Source organism: Phlebotomus papatasi, chromosome 2, assembly GCF_024763615.1.
Source record: "Phlebotomus papatasi isolate M1 chromosome 2, Ppap_2.1, whole genome shotgun sequence".
NCBI lineage: Eukaryota > Metazoa > Arthropoda > Insecta > Diptera > Psychodidae > Phlebotomus > Phlebotomus papatasi.
In genome coordinates, this window is record NC_077223.1 from 82,874,509 (window position 1) to 82,902,112 (window position 27,604).

General features: G+C 33.9%; 1 protein-coding gene across 1 annotated transcript in view; it reads right to left on the minus strand.

Moving 5' to 3' along the window:
- LOC129804698 (uncharacterized) overlaps positions 1-27,604 on the minus strand; it is a 230,411-nt gene that overhangs the window by 28,834 nt on the left and 173,973 nt on the right. Inside the window, exons 6-9 of the mRNA XM_055852238.1 lie at positions 25,018-25,103; positions 16,316-16,552; positions 12,753-12,911; positions 4,910-5,085 (exon numbers count right to left, since the gene is read on the minus strand). Of these exons, the coding sequence (XP_055708213.1) occupies positions 4,910-5,085; positions 12,753-12,911; positions 16,316-16,552; positions 25,018-25,103 (658 nt within the window). The remainder of the gene's footprint in view (positions 1-4,909; positions 5,086-12,752; positions 12,912-16,315; positions 16,553-25,017; positions 25,104-27,604) is intronic.

A 27,604-nucleotide genomic window follows, 5' to 3' on the forward strand; every position in this document is an offset into this window, starting at 1 on the left:
TTCAAAAATTCAATTTAAAATGAAGCAGCTCTAATGAGCTTTTCAGGGATAGAGGGCGTCATTGTGATGTAGGCAAGCTGAAAATCCTAAACCTCTTTAGCGTTTTGACTTCAATTGCCAATAAACCCCTCCCAAAATTAATTTGTCAAATGGTATTTATTGGATACTTAGAGCTATTTTCTCCCTACTTTCCCCATCAACTCCCATTAAAGTTAAACTTGTATCCTTTTCAAGAGGGAATTTGCTTCTGCAATAAACATAGAGAATTTTCCCGCGAAATTCATTCCGAAGTGGTTGTGATAGAATCTGCTGCGGGGGTGGCATTTTGTGGGTAAATCCAGAGGTTCTCTATGTGTAAATTTGTGGGAGAGAGACATCCGACCATCATCCAAACAGCAAACGAACAAATGAACAATGAAATTTGGTGTTTCAACAACAAATAAAGTGAATCTGCAAAAGTACATTAATGACTCTCACTGTGATGCTCAAAAACAAATTTTATGTTATACGATCAAATATGTTCTTTGTAATCAAATTTTTTTTGCAACCATAGCTTTGTTAATTGCAAAAAAAATTCCATTTGGAAATATATTTTGTTTGTGAAAATTTCCAGAAGTAAAGGATTTTCATTTCATAACAATTCTTTTATTTCAATTCTAACAACGCAAAGAGTATTAAATTGTGCTAATAAATAATAGATTTTTCTGTTAGGTATAGCATCTTTTTCCATAAAATTGGAGTTACATTTTTTCTGATACATTTTAATCATTTGGTTCAATCGACATGTATAATTCAATTTTAATTCCATAAAATATTTCAGTTTAATTGTGTTCGCTGATTAGCTAGAATAAGTTTCATAAAATGCATTTTTCACTAAAATATCCAAAAAATTTTGGGAATTCTCTTGGATTATCAGGAAGAAACGGCTTTAAGGTATCTTTGTACAAAATTTCATTTTATTTAAATAAAGATTATAAAAATTACAAGCACATGAAACCTTAAAGTGGCCAAAAGTACTTACTTCACCCTACCATTAATGCTTTAGAGATGGAAACTTTTTAAGATTCATAAAAAAATATTTCAGGTTGTTTTACTCCTTTGTGTGGAGTTCAGGGAAATTATCTAAAAATCCATTTAATAAACGATGAATATACCTACATAATATTGAAGAGTGTAAATTACGAATGTACACTAGAAAGCAGAAAATTGTTCATATCAACCTGTTTCATAATTCAGAACACTTCGCTGTAGCTGAGAATTACTCCAATTTTCATCGAATTCAATATAAAATTTTGATTAATACTAGAAGATATAGAGGAGCACAGGAGAAATATCAGTTAGCTAAACTGATTTTGTACTTTAATGTGTAAATGAAGAAGCATTCTACTCAAGTAATATCCTAGGTAGGATGTTACATTTTTACAGGATTTTACAGAAGTGTCTTGGTTAAAAGATAAATAACTATAGATTTGCACAAAATGTCGTTGATTTAAGAGAGATTACAACGGAATTTAAAATTTTCATACAAAAAATTCGTGAAAGTTTAGAATAATTTTTAATACAATATTTGAAAACTGTCAAAGGAGTTATGGCGCTATTTCAATGAAAAATGAACACGTTTATTTAGCGATGTACTGTTCTCAAGTACTTTCTGCATTATCGATTTTACGCTGTGTAGGTTCCTGTCTCAACTATTTTCCTCAGCCCTCGTTGTATTCCAAAACGACAAAACATTCGATACAGGAGCCAACACAAAGAAAAGTCGATAATGTAGGAGTACTTTGGAACAGTAACGTGCTAAAGAAACATATTAAGTTTTCATTGGTATAGCAACATAAATCATTCTCATGAACATTTTTCAGAAAATGTCTGCTGTCAAGTGTTTCTACGTAATCGACTTTTCTTTGCATTGGTTCCTATCTCAACTGTTTTGTGGTTATGGAAAACACCGAGGACTAGGAAAATAATCGCGGTAGGAACTTACGCAGAGAAAAGTCGATAATGTAGGAGCACTTGAGAAATATAATGTACTAAAAAGATATTCAGTAGAGATTTCCGCTTTTCACTTTTTATTGAAATGAAAGGAAAACATTATGAAGCGACTTAATCTTAGCATTTACAAGTGGAGTTTGATAAATTTGAAAATCAGTTTGAAAAGCGAAAAAGGCATTTTTACTTTTTGAAAATCCCGCCAGGTGGATGGAGTACTTCCTGTTCGAATTTTAAAGTGTTCCAATATTAAAATGTGTCAGTCTTCACTTTGTTATTAGATAGTTACCTATAAATAGTTACTTATAGTTACCCAGTAACTCTTTTTACAGCTTTCTAGTGCAATATTTCGTAAATTTTCCTCACCTTATGCGAAGACTTTAGTTTGAAAATTCGAAATTGTACAGGAATCTTTAAACTTCTATGACATTTTGTGCGCAAATAGAGATTCATTTACCTTTTAATTGGAGAATCAACTCCATTTGTTTGTTTGACACTGGCGACACTAAGAAATTCGAACAAGAAATACCGAAATCTCCGAAATACTGAAACCAGCAAACGAATTACACGAGATGTAAATTTTTTTTTGCTTTCGAAACTGATCTTCATATCCGAATGCCTTTTCCCTTAGGAAAAGTCCGGCTGTGGGCAGTCAGATTAGGTCGTTAAGACGTAGGGTCAAAGGAACACCTCTTCGACAGGGAACCCCTATTGGCACTTTTGTCAATATTTGGAAATTTATTTAATGTATCTAATAAAATGAAAGTAATATGACGTTTTCTAATTAATCTGCGTTTTTCGATAAAGAAAAATGTTCAGATTTCGTATTCAAAATGGTACAGAGTAGGGTGTCAATAGGTCCTGACACGAGTTCTTAAAGTTTCAATAGGTTAGGTGTGCCTTTCACCCTAGTTCGAACATCTTTTTGTTTATGGCAGCAGTATGATTAAAATTTTATTAGTTTGACAGTAATAAAACTGGATGTAAGTTCAATGACGATGTACCGACGTCACAGTGGCCATAAATTACGACGTAAAATAATGTGTCTTCTTTGACTATTCCTTATTTTTTCCGATATCTTAAATTTTATAACGTTTAATTATTACTGAGGGAAGAAGATCAAAACGATTTTAAAGAAGGACAAAGGAAATAATTGATTTTTTGGTCCAAAATTTGAAAGAGCACGTTTTGCTTGCACACAGATTTTTTTTTTAATTTCCTAATTTGCTAAACTTTCTTATAATTAGGAAACTTTGTCTTGATTTGACTGAAAATTGGAAGAAAATATTTAGCTCTGAAAGCGAATAAGAAATTAATTTATTCGAAATGCATATCGAAAAACTAATTTAATTTTTAAAGAAAAATATGTAGCATAGTGTAGATAGTGCAATTTGGACAAAATCCTATTACCAACCCCCTAACCACTCTTATCGAATCCTCCCACGTCTGAGTGAGTTTAATTGAGATCTTTCGACTGTGTCAATAGATAATCAAGCTCTCGAGATGAACGTAAATTCATCCAATTGAGTTTTGTTGTGTGTTTCCTGTTCTTCTCGAGAATGTCCTTTTGTATACTAAAACGAAGGGACCAATTAATGTGTGTGCATGTTTGTGAGATGTGAATGGAGAGCTTTCTGTGGGAGGACGACACATCATGAATGAGATGATATTGTATGCAAAGAGGAGATGTACAAGGATGCACTTCCTTTCCTGTGTCAATTTCTCACGCGTGACCCACAGATTTAGCACCATTTGTCGCTTTTGGTGTATGCATGCTTTCGGATGAAGGCTTGAGGAAGTGTCTGAGAATTGTCCTCTGGATGAACTACATTTCTGATTGAATACATCTCGCACATTTGCAATCGAACAAACCAAATATTTTTTTAGATTTCATGATGGATTTACTAATTTAAAATTACTGAGTTCTTCTAGTAATTTAATAAATTTGCTATTAGATATTAAGGAAAATTAAATGTTTATAAAGTTTAAAAATAGTGAATTAATTTTTAAAATGAAAAATATAGTAAGGTATGTTTTCTGCACACATTTTAGTTCAGCAAAATTTCATGAAGTCGAAATTGAAATCCTTATCTCTCGAACTTATTGCATCTCATCCTCCTATACTCTTCTTCTTCTTCTTTTAAATATCACAACAAATTAAATCTAGTTCAATATTCAATTTTGATTTTGAAAGATTAGGATAAACATGCAAAACGTTTGAGAAGGAAAGTAAAGAAGATTTTGGTTAAAAAATTCACACCGCTGACACAGGTCCCGGTCAAAATCCCGAGAGCTAAAATCCTGAATAGGTCAAATTTATGAATAGGGGAAACTGGGGCACCACCAAACACGGGGTAGTACCAAACACTGCGATTTTTTAATCAGATATTCGACTTCTGAGGACAAGGCCTATAGGAATTTATAGGCACTATAGGAATGCTTGTCCATTGAAGAAATGGTCGAAATAGTCCAAGTAGTTTATAAATAAAAATTAGTGTTTGGTGCTACTCTGTGTTTGGTGGTGCCCCAGTTTCCTCTAGCCAAATACCCGAAAAGCGAAAATCCCGAATGGTCCAAAATCCCAAAAGAGTCGAAATCTCGAGAGTCAAAATCCTGAATGAACTAAAATCCCAAAGAGACGAAATCCTGAACGCTACAATCCCGAACGTCAAAATTCTGCAAGCCAAATCCCGAAAGTCAAAATCCTTAATAGTGTCACAGCTTGTCTCACGTTTGGATTTGCGCTTGCTTGTATTTTGAGAAATTATTCCACATATTATCAACCTCATAATTTTGTCTCTTTTAGACTTTCGGCTTTCGGGATTTTGGCATTATAAATATAAAGTTGCTATTTTCTTTTGTAACGACTTGCCCACTCGTTTGCAATACTGCGATCTGGTTCTCGGACGATTTAACTTACCTGGATTTGAGGCGTTCACGTGGAATTCACAGGTGCGCTCTCCCTTTGCAAAATCGTAAGAGTCCGAATCTGTGTACAGGATGTCCACGTCCAGTTCGAAGCCTCTATTTGGAGTGGCAGTCTGCAGAGGGGCTGAGAAGGGACTGGAATGGAAGGCTACCAGCATCTCTGATCCCCTGCAAAGACAAAATACAACTCTGAAGCGCATCTGGAAAGGATATTTTACCATAGACAATTGATTCAGAAAATGGAATAGTTACTTAATATTTCACAAACGTATCACAGACGAGTACCTGATCCCAGGATAATGACTCAGGGACAGTGGATGAATCTGGGACTATGGGATATTTGATAAATAAACCGATTTGTAGATGAGACATCTCAGTGTGTGCGAAACAGGTGTCTCTCTTCTTGTGTTGCATTCATCACTGGCATACAAATCAGAGGATTTGGTCAGGAGGGAGGGTGACAAATTTGGGTTTGAGTGATGATGGTATCTAGTGAGAGAGAGTAGTTATTAAGTAGAGCATCATTTGGGGTGGTACTCAGCCTAAGCAAATGCAATGTTTTGCTCAAATTAGCTATTAAGCTTTACACATGTTCCATATTCAAAATTGCTCAAACTACTGTATCTTGGGAAGTTTAGTTCATTATTAAAAACTTTAATATACCCTCATATGGTTCGTATGACTGAGGTAGTCTTACTAAACTTGGTAGGATTTATAAGGTTGATTAACAAGGTTTGTTGCAAAATGCAAACTGAGTACGTAAATTCAATGTTTCATGAATTTCAAATGGTAATTATCTTTGGCGAGCAATGGATGATGAGGACAAATAGGACACTTTAGTACAGAAGGTACAGAAACAGTTACGTAAAATCTTTTGTTCTAGATAAAGGATTAAAGCCTTCAGGATCATAAGTCAATATACAGGAAGAGTATTAAATCTGATAAAATTTTAATTTTTTAAAATACCTTTTAATTGGGTAACATAATTACTTGTATTTGATTGGTTGCACATTTTGTTATAAGTTAATTGGCATAATAAAGATTAATCGTTCACATTTTTGTGAAACAGGGCACTAACTCAAGGAAGGCGATCCCTTGTTGATCTTTTAGAATAACGTATACGGACATTTCGTCCGTATATGATAATACCGTTGAAGCATTTTACTGTTCGAACTCTACGGAGAGAGCAGTATATATAATCCCACGATTTTTTCACCACCCCCCCCCAAATTTCCACCTTCCACCGGCGGAAACCACTTTTGTCAACAAATCTTCGCGTTTCAGACGATTTTTGAGAAATGTCGTCACGCTGTTTGTCCGCCTATTCGTTTGTCCGTCCGGCTGTCGTCAGCTCCAAAGACCAAACGGTTATAGATAGCGACTTGGGACCTTCGAGGGACCCCCCCAAAAGTCGACACAGGGATCGTTAACATGCCCCTCATTTCCCCCACCCCTCCCCTTACCCTCCAAAACCATGTTTTTTTGGTATTGCTTGAAAACGCGTCGTACGATTTTTTTCATTTTTGGAAATGTTTTAAAGATTACCCAGGCGGACATTTCGCCCTTATACAACAATACCGTTGAATCATTCCTAATAATGGTTTTTCAAGGCCAAAAGTTAAAAAGACACTAGAGAGCGCTTTTATCAAGCGAATGAAGTTATGTTTGGGGCGTTGGAAAGGTCTTGGAATTTCCTATAAAAATGAACGGGTTTCTATCGGTTCTGAACCGGTAATGAACCGGTTCATAGGCAATAACTAATTTTTATTCAAAAATCAATTCTATTAACTTTTAAAACAATTTTTTGGAGGATTTTTTGAATGATTTACGAATCGGTTCAAATCGATTGAGAACCGGTGAATGATAAATGATGCGAAAGTACTTTTGAGGTATAACATCTATATGTCACGAGTTTGAGCATTTCGCAAAGCCTGGGACACTTTGCAACCCCTTTTAATAACAGTTTTTCAAAATAAAAGATTTAAAAAGCGCTGAAGAACATATTTCTCAACCCAATTAGGTAATGTTTCCGCTCGTTGGAAAGGTCTTGGAATTCCTGACAAGTCTAAACTAATTCCAGTCGGTTATTAATCGATAACTAATTTTTATTCGAAGTTTATTACTCAAAAGTCCCGAAAGTGTTTTTGGTTGAGCTTTTAAATGATTTATGAATCAGTTCAAATTGGTTGCGAACCGGTAAAAGGTAAATCGAAAGTATTTCAGTATTTCGCAAAGCATGAAACGCTTTGCAATCCCAAGACGTTCCATGCTTTGGAATGAATGGCTATACTTCTGTTGGAAAATATTTTCACTGCCGAATAACAACAAACAATTTACCAAGAATACATTAAGACTAACAATACTTTCTTCCGCAAGAGGGAACTGTTTTTCCCCACTAGTGGCGCTAGCAACTGTTCTCAATTCTGATTGTCAAGTTTTCAGTCAAAAAACTGGACCAAAATGTACAAAAAATGTGTGGAACTTTAAATTATTTTCAAAGAGCTGCGCTTAATTTTAAAGGATCGTATAATTGGGACAAAGCTTTTGAAATTAACTTTTGGAATAACTTTAAAATTGTTTTAAGCAATTATTCTTCATGATGTTTTAAGACTCTTTCAGTACTGTTTTTGTTAGAATTTTAATCTAACTCGGCACCATATACTTCTTATATCAAGTATCATAAGAAAGTCGTAAATTCGCACAAAATAGTTAAGCTCTAGTATGCGGAAAAAGCTGGTATTGCGATACAAGTGGGACAAGTGTGTGGAATCTGTGAGGAAAGTAATCTTTATCTCTTCAACCATTGTGCTATATATTTTCAACGATAAAGTTTTGCATCGAAAAAGAACAACCCTAATGTTTAATTCTTTGGAAAACGATGAGAGCACCAGGGAAAGAAACGAAAAGTTTGACTTTCAACTTTGTCGGTGTGGTTTTATGCTATTCCGCAAAAGAAGACGAAAGAAGTCTCAAGCTATTGCAAATGCAGTTCTTCTGCATGATGAAACGCCAGAAAAAGGCTTTTTTTCATCCTATATGCACCCTTCTGTCCCCCTTCTTTTATTCCAATTTCACGATGGAAGCGACATTACATACGAGGAAGGAAAAATCTCCTCTTTTTCCACATGACAAAGATACATGCAGAAGGAAAAGCCAGACTGTATTTTGGGGAATGAGGCAGGCCGTTTGATGGATTTAATACGAAAACTTTCATGTGCAATGAGAGGAAAATTCTACCTCTTTCATCGAATAGGAAGAAAAACTTGTAATCCTCGAGAGTTTCTCTCATTCAATGGAATTCCTCCAGATTTTCTCCGAAATACCAAACTGAAATTTCCATTGATTGAGATAGTATACCTCTTGTGGTTTTATGCTTTATTTCAAATCCTTGGAAGGAAATGAATAGTATTTTCTGTGATTTGTGTGGAAATCACAAAAGAACTTTACTGATCGGATATGGAAATTCATTGAGATATTTACCTGAGATTTTCACTGAGTGGAATTTTAGTATGAACCAACATATTTAGCTGTCAACTTTAATTATTTATTTATTTATAAACTACTTAAGGGGTTATGTGGGTCAAAATAGACAAAAAACTATATTTTTTCTATAGTTTTTTCAACATAATTAAAAAACAGTTAATTCAAGCTCTTCAACATATAAAAGTATAACATTTAAACGATTTAAACTATATTTTCTGAAATTTTTATTTAAAAATTTTAAAAATTCAGCTTTTTTTTTTGAAAAAACATACTTTTCGGTGTATATTTATTTGAAATAAAAAAAGACCAAATATTTCCTGTTAGCTGATGACTTAAATTAATCCTTGAACGAAGAATTTTCGAAGAAAATGAAACTCGAATATTTTGGAGAATTTTATACAAAAAAAAAAATCATTTTTTTACGTATTTTACGCAACGTTTCGTTTTGTAGAGTAAGTTATGAACAAGTAAACATAAAATTCTTCGTTCTAAGATTACTCTAATGGACTCTAAACACTAGAGAAATTTATGTACATATTGAAGAAAATTCCCTAGGCTTGTCTAAGAAAAACTCTTCAATATGGACATAAATTTCTCTAGTGTATGGAGGCTATAACTCAGCAGCTAACAGGAAATATGTACACTGAGAGAAATCCGAAAAAGTTAAAATAACATTCCGGAAATGTTAATTTTACCCTGCAGTATTGATCCAAAATCAGTGTAAATATTACCCTTTTTAGGTATATTGGGGGTTAAAGTTATCCTTTTTCATGTTAATTTTATCCTTAAAAAAGTGTAAAATTAACATTCAAAAATGTTGATATATTTTTACACCAAAAAAGTGTTAAAGTTATGAGGAAAAAAAGTTAATCGCACCCTTTTTTTTCCTTAGTGTAGTTTTTAGATTTCAGATGAACCAATTTCGATAAATCTTGCTTTTCCTAAAAAAGTACTTTCAAATATTTGTTGTGGATAAATATTTTTTAGTTGACAATCTTCAAAGATTAAAAATTTGATTTTTTTTATACATATGTATAGGGGGCACTGGAGCAATAGTCACAAGTCGAATATTTCAAAATTCAATGTCTTCCAAGATAAAAAGATTACGGCTTGACATTTTTTTCCACAGGTAGCCTCTATAGATCTTCTTCAATGTCGTGAGTTTCTTAGAATTGTAACAAAGAATTTAGAAAATAAAAATAAATATTGACATTTTTGGCACCGTTTTTGAAATATTTTAGTTACAGCAGATGTAATTTTTTGCCTATTTATTTTCCAAAATTGATGCACAGATGAATATATCCTAAATAATTTGTATTTTTTGAATACGAGGCTGCTATCCGTTTTATCATTTTCTAAAGATTCTTTTCTACAGAAATCCTTTTATTATAAATTACCATTTGGGGTAAAAAGTAACAAAAAGAAGAATTTAATTCCTTAGGCAATAAGGTTTTTTTTTAAAACTGGAATATATTATGTTTTGTATTTGAAGAATTATTTTAATTTCCTGTAATTACAAAACAATATTTTTACACTAATAGTAATTCTTTAAAATTTCTTTAAAATATAACAAATATCCACAATTTATGCTTTAAGATAAATTTAATTTTATTTGTGCAATATATTTATACACCTTTAAAAAAAATTTAAAAAAAAATGGGTCTTAGGGGAATGTTGGCATGGTTCGCATAAAGTGAACCTTCAAACAACGCAAGTTTTCGCTTTGTTTGCAAAGAGCTAGTTCGTCATTTCTTAGCCATAAGATAGATAGTTATTAAGCTCATGAGACGAGATAAGAAATGGTAACTCTGCTCTTTGCAAACAAAGAGAAAATTCGCATCGTTTGAAGGTTCACTCTGTCCGAACCATGCCTACATTCCCTACCTAAAAAACAATAAAAAACAGTTTACATTAATGCCAAAAAAAAATCGAGAAAACAAAAAGCGATATAAGAAAAATATTATAGAAAAATTTAAAAACATAAAACATATTGAATATAAATAGTTGTTATCACAATTATAATTATGTGCCGAACAATTTTATTTCCATTTAATTCAGTCGTCATAACAGTCAACAAAACTAACGAATATATCTTAAAATAATGAAAAATATTCTAATTTAATTCGGAAAAAAATCCATTCGTAGCTGGTAATTTTAAAAATTTTCATAATTAGTTTGATCTTGAAAAACATTTGAAGTCATATTTCGAGGTTTTTTTTAGAACAAAAACATGACAATAATATATTCAAAATCCTCATAAAAATCAAAAGCACAATTTACTTTCACAAAATTTCTTTCTTCTAATTTTCTTTGATAGAGTGCAATACTTGAATAAACGGTTTCAGTGATTGTAAATATTTTATCAATTTTATCTATGGCATTTCTGAAGTGTTTAAAAGCATCTTTAAATCACTTTTACACAACATCTTGAATATGAGGCGAGTGACTTCAAGAAAAACATTCTATCAAAATTTTTCTGAGCACTTTAGTTGAACTTTTGTTGAAGAGAAGAAAACTATTGCAAATACTGATAAATCGTTTGTTCCCATCTCAAAACTGTTCCAGGAACTTCTAACGAGAAGAAGTTGTGTTGTATCATGAAAACTTTCTATCTGAATTGTTTTTTTCCTAAATAAATTAATGGATTGAGAGTGTTAAACTGGAAAATTTTTACCCATTGCATATGATGGAGTTTTGAGTGAAAATCTTTAAAGGATATTGGAGAATTTTATTCAATAATTGAAGTACAGTAAATTGCAAAAGGAATAACAAGGCGCTTCATGATCTTAGTCAACTCGTGGTCTTTCCACGTCTTTCCATTCGGTTCTGTAAGTGCAATCAAATGCAATTTGCAGTGAATTCAATTGATGGGAGCATAAAGTCCGATGGAGTTAAGCAAAAAGTTTGAAGAAGACATGAAAGACACATAAAATAGCAATAAAGAAGGAATATCTAAAATTGAAATCACTATGATTTTCTTCAGTCTCGAAATACATTGGAGGGACATTAAAAGAGCTACAAATTTAATTATAAAAGCCCTAATTGCTGATGAAAATGTTTGGGCTAAGAGTTAGTATTCAAATAAAAATATCAAATTGACCCAGATTTTGCGAAATGCTTGAACTTACGAGTTCAATGATATGCCCTATGAATTAATTTCAAACTCATATTAACTATGGATGAATAATTTTTTTTTAGCTCGGTTGATACTTTTCATTTCATAGGAGCATATGAGCACTGCATAGGAGTATTGCACAATAGGATTGACATGTAAAATTTATTAAAATTTCTCTAGAATTCCAAGACATTTAAAATGAATCCGTATTTGTACCAACTTGAAAAATTAGCTGACTAGTCTTTTTTTCAATTTATTCATGAAAATATCTGATAGGAAAAAATTACTTTTTAATGAACGACAGTTCTTAAGGACAGTCCGTTTAAGAATTCAGGTGATTTCCTTTTATGAGTTTGCAATTCTGATTGATGTACTTTTGCTCAACTAAAAGAACGTGCTTTTCGGAAAACTTAAGAGCTCCCTGATTGTAACTTATAGCGATGAGTATAAAATATTCATTTGGTCAATTTTAAAGAAATATTCGAAAAATTAACAAAATTCGTATTTAGTGGGGGCCCGATAAATACCTAAGAGGTTATCTCTAACCATTTGGCCTCTAGCATTTGGCCTTTTATTCCACTTTAAAAGCATAAAATTGCAGGGTACAATGGGATAATTTGGAATCCTACTTAAATTGGAATTTTCATATTTTCCATATTTCCACACTGTTTTAGGTGAACAGAAGAGAACTACCACGAAACGTAGGGGAAGGCTTTCAGGCTTCTCACAAATTTTGGCTTGGAACTCTTCATATTTTATAAAATATATTGCCACTAGGTCAGATTCCTTAAAGGAATATAGGAAAAATATAAAGTGTTTGAAGCCAGAGTATATGCGAAGCCTAAAAACCTTCCCCTACTATTGATTGTAAACCTTATATTTCTTCGTAATTTTCTTTTTTACTGTTTTCTCACCTGAAATAGTGAAGAAATCTTAAAATTCCAATTGAGTTTTGAATCCAAATTAACTCAGTATAACTTGTATCAAAGTATCAAGAGATTTAAGGAGTAAGGATGGGAGTGGATATATTCGTATAACTCAAAATCATTGTTTTATAGACACTGCCCCCTCTCTAGAGATCGAGCAATAGAGAATAGGCGAGAGGAGAAGAACGAAAAAGAGCGAGTCTGTTTAATCGATGACTCCATTCCGTCGTGGGTGAAAATACTATAAATCCCCCGAGTTACCATAAATCTGGGCCAGTTGGAAGTTCAAAATACACAAGAGGGCAACTCACCGTGACACAACGCGAGGAAGCCAGTCGCCTCCGCAGTATTTGGCCAGAACTGGGTCATTCGTCGAGCTGCCATCGTAAAATATCAAATGATCCCTCTCGCCCGTGCAGTCGGACCATGCTCTCACTGACCGTGATGTCTTGTTTAAGCTCGCTATTGACCTGCAAATAAAAGCTCCCGGTCAAACTCACTCCTTGAACTTTTTCCACCCATGTTCAACTTTTTTTTTTCTGCACATTCAGGCATTTCCAACCCGGACTTGCCATATACTCCTGGGAAATTTCCATTTGATGGAAAATTGAGTGACTGACGATTTTCTTTAAAGATGCTATCTTTAAGTCAATGTATATATCCCTCCTTCTACTTTAGAAGAAAAGAGAAGCCACAGAAAAATTTAATTTTCCACGTGAATTGCACCATTTAAAATTCTAATGGAGGGCTTGATGAATTGATAGAAGACTTTCTTTGGCTTTAATCAAAGCCTAAGTTTACAGGACATATTGTTTTCGCATTGTATTGGGATATTTTGTCAAGATTTTTCACTTAGATTTTGTTGTTTATTATTAAAAAGAAGCCTTTGTGTTTTTTTTATTTTATTTTAAAAGGTGGTTGATAATATGGGATTTATGCACATAGAATATTTAGTTGAAAAGAAAAATCAATATAATATATATATTTTGAGAAATGCAATACCAAATGTTAAGCCTAGATCGGTTTACGATGGATGAGATTTTTGAAATTAGTCCAGTTCTAAATGTCTGAAATTTTTGATATGTATATTCTGTTCAAGTATTCGGACACGAAGTATATAAATCTTGAATATCTCCTGCATATTTCCCAAAGCATGTCTTAATATTGATTATTTCAGGTGTTATATACATCTTTGAATTTCCGTGTTATGAAAATTAGTTTGTGAATGGCTCGCATACCCAAACGCCATTTGAGATGAAAATTACTGTCATGTTCGTAATCTTAATATTGAAAACGAGGTCTTTAACTATTTTCAAAAAGGTACGGCTTATGGAAAGTAATCAAAAAATGGCAGTTATTTCGGAAACCTTTTGGTGTCAAAATGACTATAAAATTTCTTATTGACGACCTAAAAAGCCGTCAAATTAGCTCGGAGCACATGATCCTGGAGTGCATATCCCAGAGCACATGACCTAGATATGCATGTCCCGGAGCATATGATCCGGGAGTGCATATCCCGGAGAACATGATCCGGATATGCATGTCCCGGAGAACATGATCCGTGGAGGCATGTCCGGAAGCACATGATCCGAAAGTGCATGTCCCGGAACACATGATTCGGGAGTATCAAATTCTGATATACCGTCCTATTAATTACATAAATTCGTGTTCCGGGAATAAACCTTTGACCCATTCAGGATTTTAGCTATTCGGACTTTCAATCTATTTCTGATTTTATCTTTCGAAATTTCTAACGGGACCGCGTAAAAAGTACTTTGTCTAAGGTCAATAATTAAGTACTTATGAAAAGTAGTTTTAATTGTCCCTAATTCAAATTACTTAATTCCTGCGTTCAGTAATAGGTAATCTTCCCGACTTGAATGGTCTTTCCGGTTGAAGTTTTTTTCTGAATTGGTTCAACGGTATATCAGAGAGAACTTACTTAAAAAATCCGTTGGAAGTTCGAACGATTAAATCGACGAGTTTCACAAAAGTGAGTAAGCTCATGAAAATGACATTTTCTTTTAAATTGCAATTCAAACGTACTGCCATTCAATAAAAGTTCACTTTTGCAGCAAACGTTCACACAGTGTTGTGGACATTGCTGACGATTCAAGTGTCAAGAATATCGAAATTCGAAGTGGAACAGCAATCAGCGCTGAAGTGGGGAGTACGTGAACTTGCACTTTAGGCTTCCGGTAGATTTTCGAATAGGTTCGGCTTGGATACAGAGTAGCTTTGTCTCCTCGAAAGGTTGTTACCGAAACTAGTCAATAAGGAATTTAACAAAGGCCTTATTTAAGTACTTAGTGTTAAGGCTGAGCTTTGCTATTTTATTTATGGTATTCGCCCAATGTTAACTGGATACGTACATTGTATTTTGTCAATCGGCATACCTTTGTTTTATCGTATTATTCGAATAGTATTCCTAATAGAATTTTGACGATAATTTGACGAAAATATGTTCAAAACTTTAAAATTAAGAGTGTTTTTTCTTTGACTATTTATTTCAGTATTAATTTTTTTTTGGAATTCCATCGGAAAAGATCTTTCAGTTCTTGATTTGGATACTGAAAGCTTAAAGTCTAACTCTACTAATATGAATGCGATGTACATACAGGGACGGCCAAAATAATAGAATCACTTTGCAAAGCTTATGTTTTTTTAACTTTTGTATTTCTTGGGGATTTCTTCTGAGGGTTGTTTTGGCCGCTAGAGGTCTCTATTTTACACAGAATACGTCAATAGTGAAATTCGGTTCGACCCAAAAAATTGGAAAACTGTCATTTATGGTTTTTAAATATGGCTATTTTTAAACTTATTCGATTTATAGATCACATTCTTTAATCTAAATGAAAGTGGTTCTATCGTGTTATTCAAACCAAATTTCACTATTGATCTATTCTGTAAAAAATAGAGACCTCTAACGTCCAAAACAATAATTATTTGACGTGTAATTATTTGAACATTTCTACATCAAAATTATTTCAACGAATTGGAATAAACAAACTGCTAAAGATAAAATAGTGGTCTTTGCTGAGTTGATTCTATTATTTTGACCGCCATTGTATGTATTTCAGCCAGGGGCCTCTCGACATTTCATTTTTTCATATGTTTTTGCATAGAAGCACTGAAGACTATTGGCTAGTTTTTTCCTTAAGAGAATTGACTTATCTACTACTGATATAATTCAAACTGATATATTTCAAAATCGTGCACTAAAAGCTATATAAAAATACATATTTCATAATGTTCGCCAAAATGATATAAGAACTACAAGCAAATTTGTTTAGGTCGCGGTGCAATATCTGCAAAATTTTTACAAGGAAAAGTGAAGAATAGCTCCATTTTTTATTAGGCTTAATGGGCCCCTGCTTACAGCAATATTTGATCTCGATCCAACAATATAAGATTTCGTATAGAATCATTCCTAAGTGAGAAAATCGCTCTGATAAAGTTGTATAAATCAAATCTGAAAATTGGCAAAATATTTAAACGACTGTTCTATTGGGAAAATTTGAAAAATTAAACTAAATAGATATTTGTGGTATCATATATCAATCACACCCTATATTGACTATTCAATTCATAATGGATATCTTCAATTTCACGAGATTTATGTGCAAGTGTTTTCGATTGATTCGATTTTGGGCGAAAATTAATGTTTGGCATTCATAAAGCATATTTGAAAAATGGTGAGTGACTCTTTCAGAAGAGCTTCCAAGAGGATATGGCTGTATGGAAAGTGCAGTCGTAAAGTTTGGTGGATATCACTGCTGGAGCATCGGAGTTTGAAAGATGAAATTCTGGGATTTCCTGCTGAGGCCATGGTGGGTGTGCATAAATTCTGAGAAATACCCAGAGACATACGAACCTCTTAACCAGAGCCTTGTGCTCACTCTCCTGACTGACGCCAATCATGGCGTGCTTGCATGTTGGCACAGTCTTCTGCCTAATAGTCCAGTAGCATGTCACATTCCTGGGGTACATTCCCGGATAATTTGGGCTCTGAAGTCGGCACTTTTTCCTGTAGCACTCATCGAATTGGCGCGTACAGTACGTCCCTGGTGTGACCTGACCAAGTTCCAGAAGTTCACTCGGTGCCCCATATCTGCAAAAGAGGAAGAGAAAGAGAGCTTAGAAGTCGCCAAGTAAATGAAGTGACTTTGAGAGCTTCCGCACAAAACCATATTTCACCCACCCCTTTGGCTATAATGTGCATGTGACTTGGGCTAGTGCATGAACTTACAAGTGGAACATGGCCATAACTCTGATTGTGTGGAAAACAGCAAGGACCTCAGTTTTTTGCCCTGGCGTCTCCCTTTCTCGACATCCTTAAATTAAGGTCATGGGTAAATAGCCACCACAATTTATGAGGCTTAGCACACAATTCCACCGCATTTATTCATTCACTCGGCAATCAATAAGTTTTTCCATAGAGAAGTACCCTAACTCGATGTTTAGCATGGCTTTTGTGTACTTTTTCGCATTTGCGGTTGTTCGAATTTATTGACTTTCATCCATAAGAGGTTGTTATTAACAATGACTAAGCAATAAAAATGAGTTTGGAAATGTAGATTTTTGAATGCGAGCCTATTGTAGTCAGTATATTGAGAAATAAAAAAAAAAACATTTGCGAAAACTGATTTGCAATAAATTCTTAAATTTGGACATTACGGTTTTTTTTTAAATAAAATAAAATATTTTCAAAATTAGTGTTGAAAGTGTTAAAAAAATATTTTTAAAGGATATTACTAAATTGGAAGCTTAGAATTTATTTTTGAAAAATAGTATTATGAACCAATTAAACAGTCTCGAATTAGGGGAACTGGGGCACCACCAAACACGGGGTAGCACGAAATACTAATTTTCATTTCTAAACTACTTGGACTATCTCTACCATTTCGTTAGTGGGAAAACATCCCTATAGGGTAAAGTGGTACAAATTGGACAATGGTACAATTTGGACAGGGATTTTTGTCTTGATTAATTTAGTACTTCATTGTTATTTGTATATTTTTAATGCTTTAGTTTTATAATTTGGTTCCTTGTGCTTAAAAATAAATTTTGTACTGTATTTATTAAGAAAAAAGCCATGTCCAACTTGTACCAGCGAATTGTCCAACTTGTAACACTAATTCCAAATTATATCACTTTACCCTAATGCCTAAAAATTTCTATAGGTTTTGTCATTAGAAGTTGAATATCTGATTAAAAAATCACAGTGTTTGGTGCTACCCCGTGTTTGGTGGTGCCCCAGTTCCCCTTAAATATTTTTTAGCAAAAAAGAATTAAGTAAAAAGTGATTGCCATTAAAATATATTAAAAATAGGCAAAAGTGAGTATCATTACTAAAAACTTGAATTTAAATTCTCGTTCTCCACACTGGATCTGTATTGGATTATCGAACAACGAGTTCTTGTATTTCGATTTTCGGTATTTCCGAAATTAACATAAGTCATCCTAAATATTTTTGAAAATGTTGGTTTTTGGACAATACATTAAAGTTGTAGCCGGGCTTCTGCCCTGAAAGATTCCATAAGGAGACCAAGGCTTATTGCGGCCAATTGCCCGGCAGCGACCCAGCTCTGTGCCTCCATCCGTACTCTTTCAGGCCATGTTACCGACTGACTGCCAGTGTCACCTGTCAGCCAATCCCCCACACGGCGGGCAACAGAACTATTACCGCCAGTAAAAGGCCTTGCTTGGAGCGAGAGGCGGGAAATATGAATTTCCCGCGAACAGGGAAGGGAATCCACCAGCCGGGCTCTATTTCGCTATCAGGTGGAAAATCTCGACTACAAAGTGGATATTATATAACAAAATCAGAGATTTATTAGATATCTGAAGTGTGTTATACAATTTTACTGAATTCAATTTTCGCTGATTTGTAATTTCGACTTGTCAGAATGAGTCGAATAAGTCGATTTTTTGCAACATTCGGTTTTCGGGTTTTCGGGTACTCCTTGACCCTCTCTACCTTCTCTGTGAATATATAGGAAAGTTAATTATTCCCAAAGTTACAGGGGTTTCTGATCCTAAAGATCCTATACTCAGCATGTAAAATCTCAACTTGAAATCCTTTTTCTGTAAGAGCTTTGACAGACTTGAGGATTAGCCGAAAGACGACTTAACGTAATTGCATTCGAAATAATGGTTAAACCACTTTTTTATCACTTTCCACTAAGGCCGTCTCCCGGCTTAAGTTATAAGTGTGTCTAGGGCATAAAGTTGGTCATTCGTGACTTATTCGTTTTATATTCTGAGTTGTCGATTTATTCTTCAAAACACGACCTAGAAGCTTAATTATATATTTCTGGATTGAGTGCAAGAGTAGTATGGAATATCAATGAAAAAGAGTTGGCAAAGCGTCTCAAGCTTTGCAGAATACTCGAACTAACGAAATATAGCTATCCGTGAATTATCTTTTCGCGGTATACCGGTTTATTACCGATTAAATTGGTTTACAAATCATAAATTAATTCTGAACTAGAAAAATGCTTAAGATGTGCGCATGTTAGAATGTTTTTGACAATTATGACATACTTACTTATACAATTGGGTAAGAAATTTCAATACCTTTCCGAAAAATCTAAATTCAACCAAATCGGTTGAAAAATCCCCTCCTGACTTAACAACTTTGACCTTAAATAAATCAAAATGGAGAATTTTCTGGTCATAGGTTTTTTTGGACGAAATGTTCGCCTGGACTACCTCTAAAACATATCCGAAAATTATTGAAAAGGCTTTGGCCAGCTTTGAGAAAATCCGGAAAATCGTGGTTTTGAGGGGGTGAGGGGAACAGGAAAAAATAGCGCGCGAGATCGTGTCTACTTATGAGGGGGGGGGCTCTGAGTTCGGAAATCGATGTCTCTTAACGTTCGACCTCTAGATCGGGAACAAATTTAAGGTCAAGTAAAAAATACTTTTGGAAGTAAACTGAATCAATTACCGGTACTTCACCAATTCATAACCGATTAAAACCGATGCAGTCAGACTGGAAATATCAGAACTATTTCAAAAAATCTAATTTCAAGCAAATTGGTTGACAAATGAGCCTTCGAAGGTGATTGAATTTTGACCTTCAATAATTCAAATTGGCGAATTTTCCGATCATAGGATGGACGAAATATTCACCTAGGGTGCCTCTATAATACATATCCGATAATCATTGAAAAATCTTGGGACAATTTTGATAGAAATCAAAAAAACATAGTATTGGAGGGTATAGAAGGGAGTCGAAAGAGAAAACGAAAAAATGTCTGGAGAAATTTTGTTTCATTAGCGGTCGCCGAACACCGGAAATCAATATCTTTTGCCGTTTAAGCAACAGGACGGTGACAAGTTGAGAAAAGTCGATTATATAAGTGCTTTCTCTTTGAGTTCGAGCAGTAAAAGATAAGATATTAATACGAAAGATTTGAAGAGTAATCTTCAAAATAAAACCGATTTTGTCTTTTGCAAGTTGTCGTATTATTTGCTATTATTCCGTATTTAATATTGAAATTATTTATAATCGTATTAAAAAATTCACTGTAAAAACTGCCCCTTAAGCGAAAGCTTTGGTGAAAAATCATTTCAAATTATTTTTTCGAAGTACGATTTTACAAGTTCAGAATTTGCATGTCCAATCGATTTATATGAAGGAAAAGTAGTTTGAAATTGGATTTGCTTAAATTCAACTCATTTATCTTGGTATCCAGCTACCGAATTCCTTAAAGTACCATCATTCTTAATCATTTAGAACCTCATTCTCCCAAGTAATTCCAAAGGTATATTAGGTCTTGTAGGGTACAGAGTCAAAAACGTGCAGCATCTCATCGATCGGAATATTTAGTATATTTCTCGGCTGGAGTGTCTCATTCATCCCTCCTCAATTGTGTTCCAAATTTTTCGAATATGTGGCACGAAAAAGGAAAATTCTCTGGGGGTAAAGCTACTTTCCCGGGGTAAGGGTACTTGTGAATGGAGGGAAAAAATTCCCAGAGATCAATATTTGATGAGTTGACTGTGAATGTGTATTTATTGTGTGAAATAAATTTAGCGTGGAGTGTGAATATTGCTATTGTTTTCAGTACAATATATAATATTGGATCAAACCCCAATGTCCGTGTGACGTGAGCAAACAGGAGGGTGCTCTTAGGTGTCAAAATCAAAAATTCTCGAGAGCCCTATTCTGGTGCTTTGGACGAGGGGTGAATTTGAAAGTGATGTCCGGGAGTCGAAGGACCAAAATTGCGTGTTGAAATCATGAATGGTTGAGGATTTTCTCCCCGAACCATTCTAAAAAAAGGGAACCCCACTTTCCCCCGAATTAATAGAGAGTGTGGAAAAAGTTTTAAAATATCAATATGGTGGAAACATGATTCACCACCAGTACAAATCCTTCCATAAGGATCATCCACTTCCCCTCGAACATCAACCAGGAGTGTATCTTTGGTTGAAAAGTGTGGCAAGAGTGAAGAAGGAGGTTTTGTATTCTAAAGAACAGAATACGTGATCGGAATTTGGAATTGAATAAACTATAGTGTACTAAATTGCTCTCACATCCTCCTTACTATCCTGACATCCTCCCATTCCTTCGCCTCCGCAAAACTCTTCTTCCAGGACACCTCTCCAATTTCACTTCACATCGGAGCAATGAATAATTTTGACTAATTCAGCCCCAGTCCTCAAATGAACTAATTGAAAATCAATATGATGCTCACACTGTTTGCCATACTAATTATTTATTTACCTTAATAATTGAAGAGACTGAGCCTGCAATATGTTTTAGCAAACACAGAAAAGGATACGTGACTTGAGATACACACAAATGACGACACTTTCATTTGATTATGTTAAACTTCACAAGATATAGCGAACATCTTTAAATTGAGGTATGACAAAACAATAAATACAATTTTAATTTATTGTTCCTATAAAACGTGCTTTGGAAAATATTGCAAATATAACAAAATTTTCATCCTTACGTTTGTAATCGTGATTAAGGGAGTGGAACATCCTTGAATTCGGATAAGGGAAGAGTACCCCGGATCGGAATGTTAAGAGACATGCTTCATATTTAGTTGAAAATATAATCCTCAAAACATTATTTGGTATTTTTATGTATGCTAATTGATACATCAGTGATCCCTTTAACTATATCTGTGCTTTTGAATTTTTAATTTTTACAATAAATTAATAAAAAAAATATGTGTAAATTGCAAACTTGCACTCTGTACCTCGGATCGTCAGGAATTTAAACAGGTGTCTCAAATTAAATCTGAGTTAATGCACTGTATTCTTGTGAAACTTAAACGGTAAAAAGTAGCTAATAACTTTTAAAAAATCATTTAATTTGGAGCAACAATGTGGTATTAACCTGACGATCCTAGGAACACTGCCGATCGCTGGTGCTCTTCCCTTATCTTTGAAATAAAACTTTTCTCCTTTTTTAAATGGAACGTAGCCTTGTCATATTGTATTTAGATACATAGATAAATTGATTAATCGATAATGATTTTGCGGTACAATTCCGTTTTGATAAGAGACTGTGTAGATTTCAGCGTTCGCCGCCGTCTTAGCGTTGATGACGAACCTTCAGAGCAAAACGGTTGAAAAGCTCTTTCTCAAGTTGTATATCGACCACTTAGAATTTAATGCGACTAACTCGATTTTTTGCAAAATTCGTTTTTTCGCTTTTCGGGTACTCCGTGACACTCTCTACCTTCGATAAAATCGACAGCTCCATTCCATACTATTCTAAGTCGACTTATTATATTATTCCGAGAGATATGTTGTTCCTGGGATCGAGATCTACAACTGGTGAAAATTTGGTGGTCATCCGGGCGGCGTTCGGGTAACGAGATATTCATTTTTTTCGTGAAAAAAAAAATTACACGGGCAGCATAGGCCATCGCTAAGTTCAAATGGATCTCCTGAAAAGTTGTCATTCTGAGATAGATTAGTACACTGAGAAAAAACAGGGGTGCGATTAACTGTTTTTCCTCATCATAACTTTAACATTTTTAGGTGTAAAAATATATCAACATTTTTCAATGTTAATTTTACACCCTTTTCAGGGTAAAAATTAACATGAAAAAGGGTAACTTTAACCCCTAATACACCTAAAAAGCATAATATTTACACCGATTTCGGATCAATACTGCAGGGTAAAATTAACATTTCCGGAATGTTTTTTTAAATTTTTGGATTTCTCTCAGTGTATGGAATGGAAGCGTCGAAATATATATCATGGTTACGGCGTTATCACACTTGCACATTAAAATTTTAATGTGATTTACATTAATTGTCGCTTGTGAGCGTCCAAATATCTTATTTGTGTGAGTCACTTAATATTTGGGGTTTTTCTATTTATTGATAAAGAAGTGGACTTGGCCTGCAAAAATAAGTTTAAATTTACCTAAAGTATAAATATTTTTCACATTAAAAAATTAAAGAGAAAATCGCATTAATTTTTCGCATTAATGCTATAAATCAATTTATATCAAATTTTGCGGTTCAAGTCTACCTTTTTATCAACAAATAGATCAAATTTTGAATATAAAATAATTCAAACACACAAATTACACATTTGGACTCTCACCAGCGACAATTAATGTGAATCATATTAAAATTTTAATGTGCAAGTGTGATAACACAGCTAGGTTCAGTCTATTTAAAAATAGGAGAAATAAGCTTTATTGTAAAAGTGCCCCAATTCAAAGCTGTTCCACTTTCCTCACTTGGCCGAGCATTAGAATTCAATTTAGAACTTCAAAGTCAGTAAAGTCATCTAAATATTACAACATAATTTTTGTCAAAGTTAAAATAAATTCAATAGTATCAACTAATCTAGAGCAAAATCTTCTGCTTTGTTTATTTTTCTTTTTTTATTGGGATTGAAAAAAAGATGAATTATTTCAAGCATTCAACTTTGTATTAGATCATTGATAATTTTAAGAAAATAAAAATATAACTTTTTTGTTCTTTGCGTTCGAAAAACGATTTCTGTTGGGGATAGTTCTCCGCTCTTGCCAAAATCATAGCTACTCTCTTGCCTCTAAATAGATCCTCTTATCAATCCTAAATAAAGGGTAACTCAATTTATATAAAATATTGAACATATTACAAAATGTTGTGCCTCACCGATCACGATTTTGTTCTTTGTATCCCGGGGGTCCGACTTAACCGCATCTGCTGACTGGGTCTTTTACCTTGTATCCGCCATGGGATAAATCGTATTTCTTTTCGAATGAGGCATGCTCTTCGATTGTTCTTTTAGTTAAAAATGTGAAAAAATGTCAATTTATTACACTTCTTTGGACAATAAAAAAATCCTTAAAAATCTGAAATGTATTTTGGCTTATCATTATTTATTGCGGAGTTTTAGGAAAGAGTAATTCTGTGATTCCATTTGATCTAGTAATTCCAAGCGCCTGGCAAGTTGACCTTTTTATATGGAGCTATTTGAAACCAATTCCTAAATTGATCTCGGACTTAGCTCACAGTGCTCCTAGGAAAAAATTTATTTAAACAAAAATTTAGTATATTTATCCCTCCATACGGAAAGGTATCTTATAATACGGAAAAACTTCTCACTTTTTAAATATTTAGCATAACGATCATGGGTGCAGAAAAATTCCCATACGCATTTGTATGTGAAAGTAAGAAATTGGCTTCAACTTTGAAGGCCACTCGTCGGGGACTAGAGTAATTCCATTTCTATTTAATTTGATTCCGGTGATTATTGAAGCAATATCATTTCAGATTCTATTAGAATCTTACGAGTGATTCCGTGGATTCTATATGGATTCTAACGCAAAAATGTGTCGGTATTCCGAACTTGAGTAACCCCTTGTTTAATTTTATTGCTCATTAATTTTGCCCCAAAATGAATGGTTTCTTTCGAAATGGTTTCTTAAGAGGATGACTTTTTATTGCTAATAATTTTAATTCAAAGTCATAAAATCTATTTATTTATAAAATTGCAAGTCGTTAATTCTTTTTTTGACTAAAATTCAAAGTCAAAATTTTAAATCACCCAATTTTCAGCAGAGTGGAGATAGTGCAGAATATTTAGTAAATATACTGCTGGAAATGGATTATTACTGATTGTTTAGAGATGATTTATCTATTTAGACAACCAGAAACTTTCTCAAGCTTGTAGTGAAAATTTTGGTTAACATGCTAAAATAATATTTATAATCCAACAGAATGTAAAATAAATTAAACTGAGTATTAAAATCTCTTTTTCATTGACATTTTGCAAAGTTTTCAAATCTGCAGTTAAATTGTGGAAATGTGTGAGTAGAGAAGGATTTATGAGGGAGAATATGAAGAATTTCAAGTCAAAGTGCCTCTTAGCCTTTTAATCCCTAACCCATCCTGATAGTTTTAGCTTGTTGCAATTACCAGTAATATTGAATATGGAGAGCTTGTGGCAGATTTCTATGGCATATTTCAAGGAAATTTCTCAATTATTCATGTTCACCTAGACATGACCGATTTGGCATTCTACATCAATACATTGGATGATAAATCCTTTTGGATCGGCAGGAAGAAGCGAAAATTGTCAGAGATATGAACACTTACCGAACAATTGCATCCGACTGACTAATGAACTTGTATCGAATTCGAAATTCAAACGGATTGTTTCCTTGTACTGGCGGATGAAATACCTGCAACAATAGAGAAGATTTGCACTGTGAGAAACAGACATAGGAATTTTAATCTTGGATTATTTTGAATAATGTTGCTTGTTATGTATAACAACACTCAAAGAAAAGAAGCTTAGTACTCTTATTACTCAACCAATTTATGTTTAGCATGGTAAGTAAATGTTATTATTCTGTTCAAAATTGTGATATAATTTCGCATCTCATGTACCCTTGAAATTACTTAAAGTTTGTAAGTTATTTCATATAATATGTAAGAACTTGATGAAGTTAAATACGGATTTCAATGTTATGTTTTTTTTTTTTAATATACTTTTTATCATAAATTGCATGAAGATTTATACTAGAAGCTTTTTTTAAATTTACAAGTGAATAAAATTGTTATTTTAGTCATAACAATTTTTTCCTAACAGTTATTTTGACATCTTTCAAAATCTACATATATAAATTACTTTTTAGAGCTGAATATATAATGTAACTATATTATATGGTCAGAAGAAATTATAAAAGTTTACAAAACATAATTTCCAAAGTGTGAAGCCTCAAAAACAGCTGGACGGATAAGGTAGCATAGAACCGCCTAGTGATAATAGAGCCTTGCTAGGGTTAGATAGAGTTGAGAAAACCGGTTTAAAACTATTTTCAAAAAGCTAAAGACTGAACACATTAACTTGTGTTTTTTTTTTAAGAAATTTTTTAAGAAATTAAGATTGAGTGACCAACCTCAGTAGGATATTACGCACCTGAGGCTAACGAACATGGGATCTAGTTCTTTTTACAGAGGGTTTCGCGCGGGGCTAACAACTCCCCAACCCCGAAATTGTTACGAAATGATTAGTATTTCATGCTCGGTCAATAGATTAATTCAGATAAAGAGCCATGGATTTTGACCTGGATCCTTCTCCTCCCTTCTTACTCTAACCATAGGATAAGGATCCAGGTCATAATCTGTGTCTTTTTAGTTTGAATTGTTACGAAAACTCGCAAGAAGCTTCCATTAGGACGGACATTTCGATAGAGATCAATGCTACTTTTCTGGGTTGAGTTGACGGAGAGTCGCCAGGACTGGAAGAGATTATTGTGAGAGGCCCGGTTCCTTAAAAAGACGTTGCAGATACCTAAGTTCATTTCAATTTGCCTGTTGAAAGAATTCTTAAAGAATTTAAGATATAATGAATAGGGCAGACGAACCTATTTAATATCAACCCTCATTTAACACAACCCCATAATAAATTTATACATCTTTACAATATTTTAGTACTTTAGAATTGCAGAATCAAAGTAACTGATCAGTATTCTACAAACCACTTTAAAAATATTGAAATAACTTAAGACTACTAATTTACTAATAAAAATATTATGTAAACCTATTTCCAATGAATTGTATGCGTTTGAAAAAATCCTGGCTGTTTTAAACGTTACTATTCAAATCCGTTCCTGGGTGGCTTCTGAACCGTTTCTGTGCATTACCCTCTGGGTCTTTGTCACTGTACCTATAAATTGAAGTGGTGAAGAGTCCGGTCTAGAACGTCAGAGGAGAAGGACGTGTGGATTTGGGTATCTCAGGGGAATCTGGCTGGGTGTTAGATGAGGCGACTAGTTGCCTTAAGAGAGCCCATTCTCCCCAAATTCTTTCAACCTAAAAATCCGACCGATAATTTACATTTATTAGGAATGATAGTAAGGCATGTCATTAAATGGATCATCTAAGATCTAAGGCAGTGGAAAAACATTTCTGATATTCAGACTTGGTACCATGATGCTTTATCCTACAAATTCAAAAATTTGAGAAATCAATTCAAACAGACCGACTTACAGCTTAAGCTGGGATTCAGATTAGTGAAAAACTATAGGGAACATAGGGAAAGTAGTCTTATTATTTTGATTGTAATTAAAGTAAAGTACCCTCACTCGACCGGTGGATCAATTTTTGAATGTTTGATGATCAATCTCGTCAATTTCTATGAATTTGTCACTGGTTCGTATTATTCATGGAATGATTGACCTATTAATGTTAGATCATACGCAAAATATTATAGCAAGTATAAATAAATTGAATAAATAAATCTACCGGTCGAGACGAGGAACCGGTCGAGCGGAGGGCACTTCACCTTACGTTAAGCCGTCTCGAGGTTTAAACCGTAGGTGTGTCCTGTGCATTATGTTAATTTTATTGGCAACCGTTTCTGGCCGTTTTTCTACTTTTGTGGTTGCTTAATGTTTGAAAATTCCAAGTATCTCGTATGAGCTTATAGGACCAGAATATGTATATTTATTTAGTCAGTAGAATTTTTGGCTCAGTAAAAAAGCTCCACTGCAGTTTCTTTGAGTACAATGCTTGAGATAATGTGTTTGGTAGCATTCGGCAAATTGCAGTAGGGGACTTGCTCGACATGTGAAATGCACATTTATCTGCAGAGTCAGCGTCAGATAACATCGACCTCTCACCCTGTCCTGCCAGAGCACCTGGCGCCCCAGGAACATCACGCCCCCGCCCAGGGCCC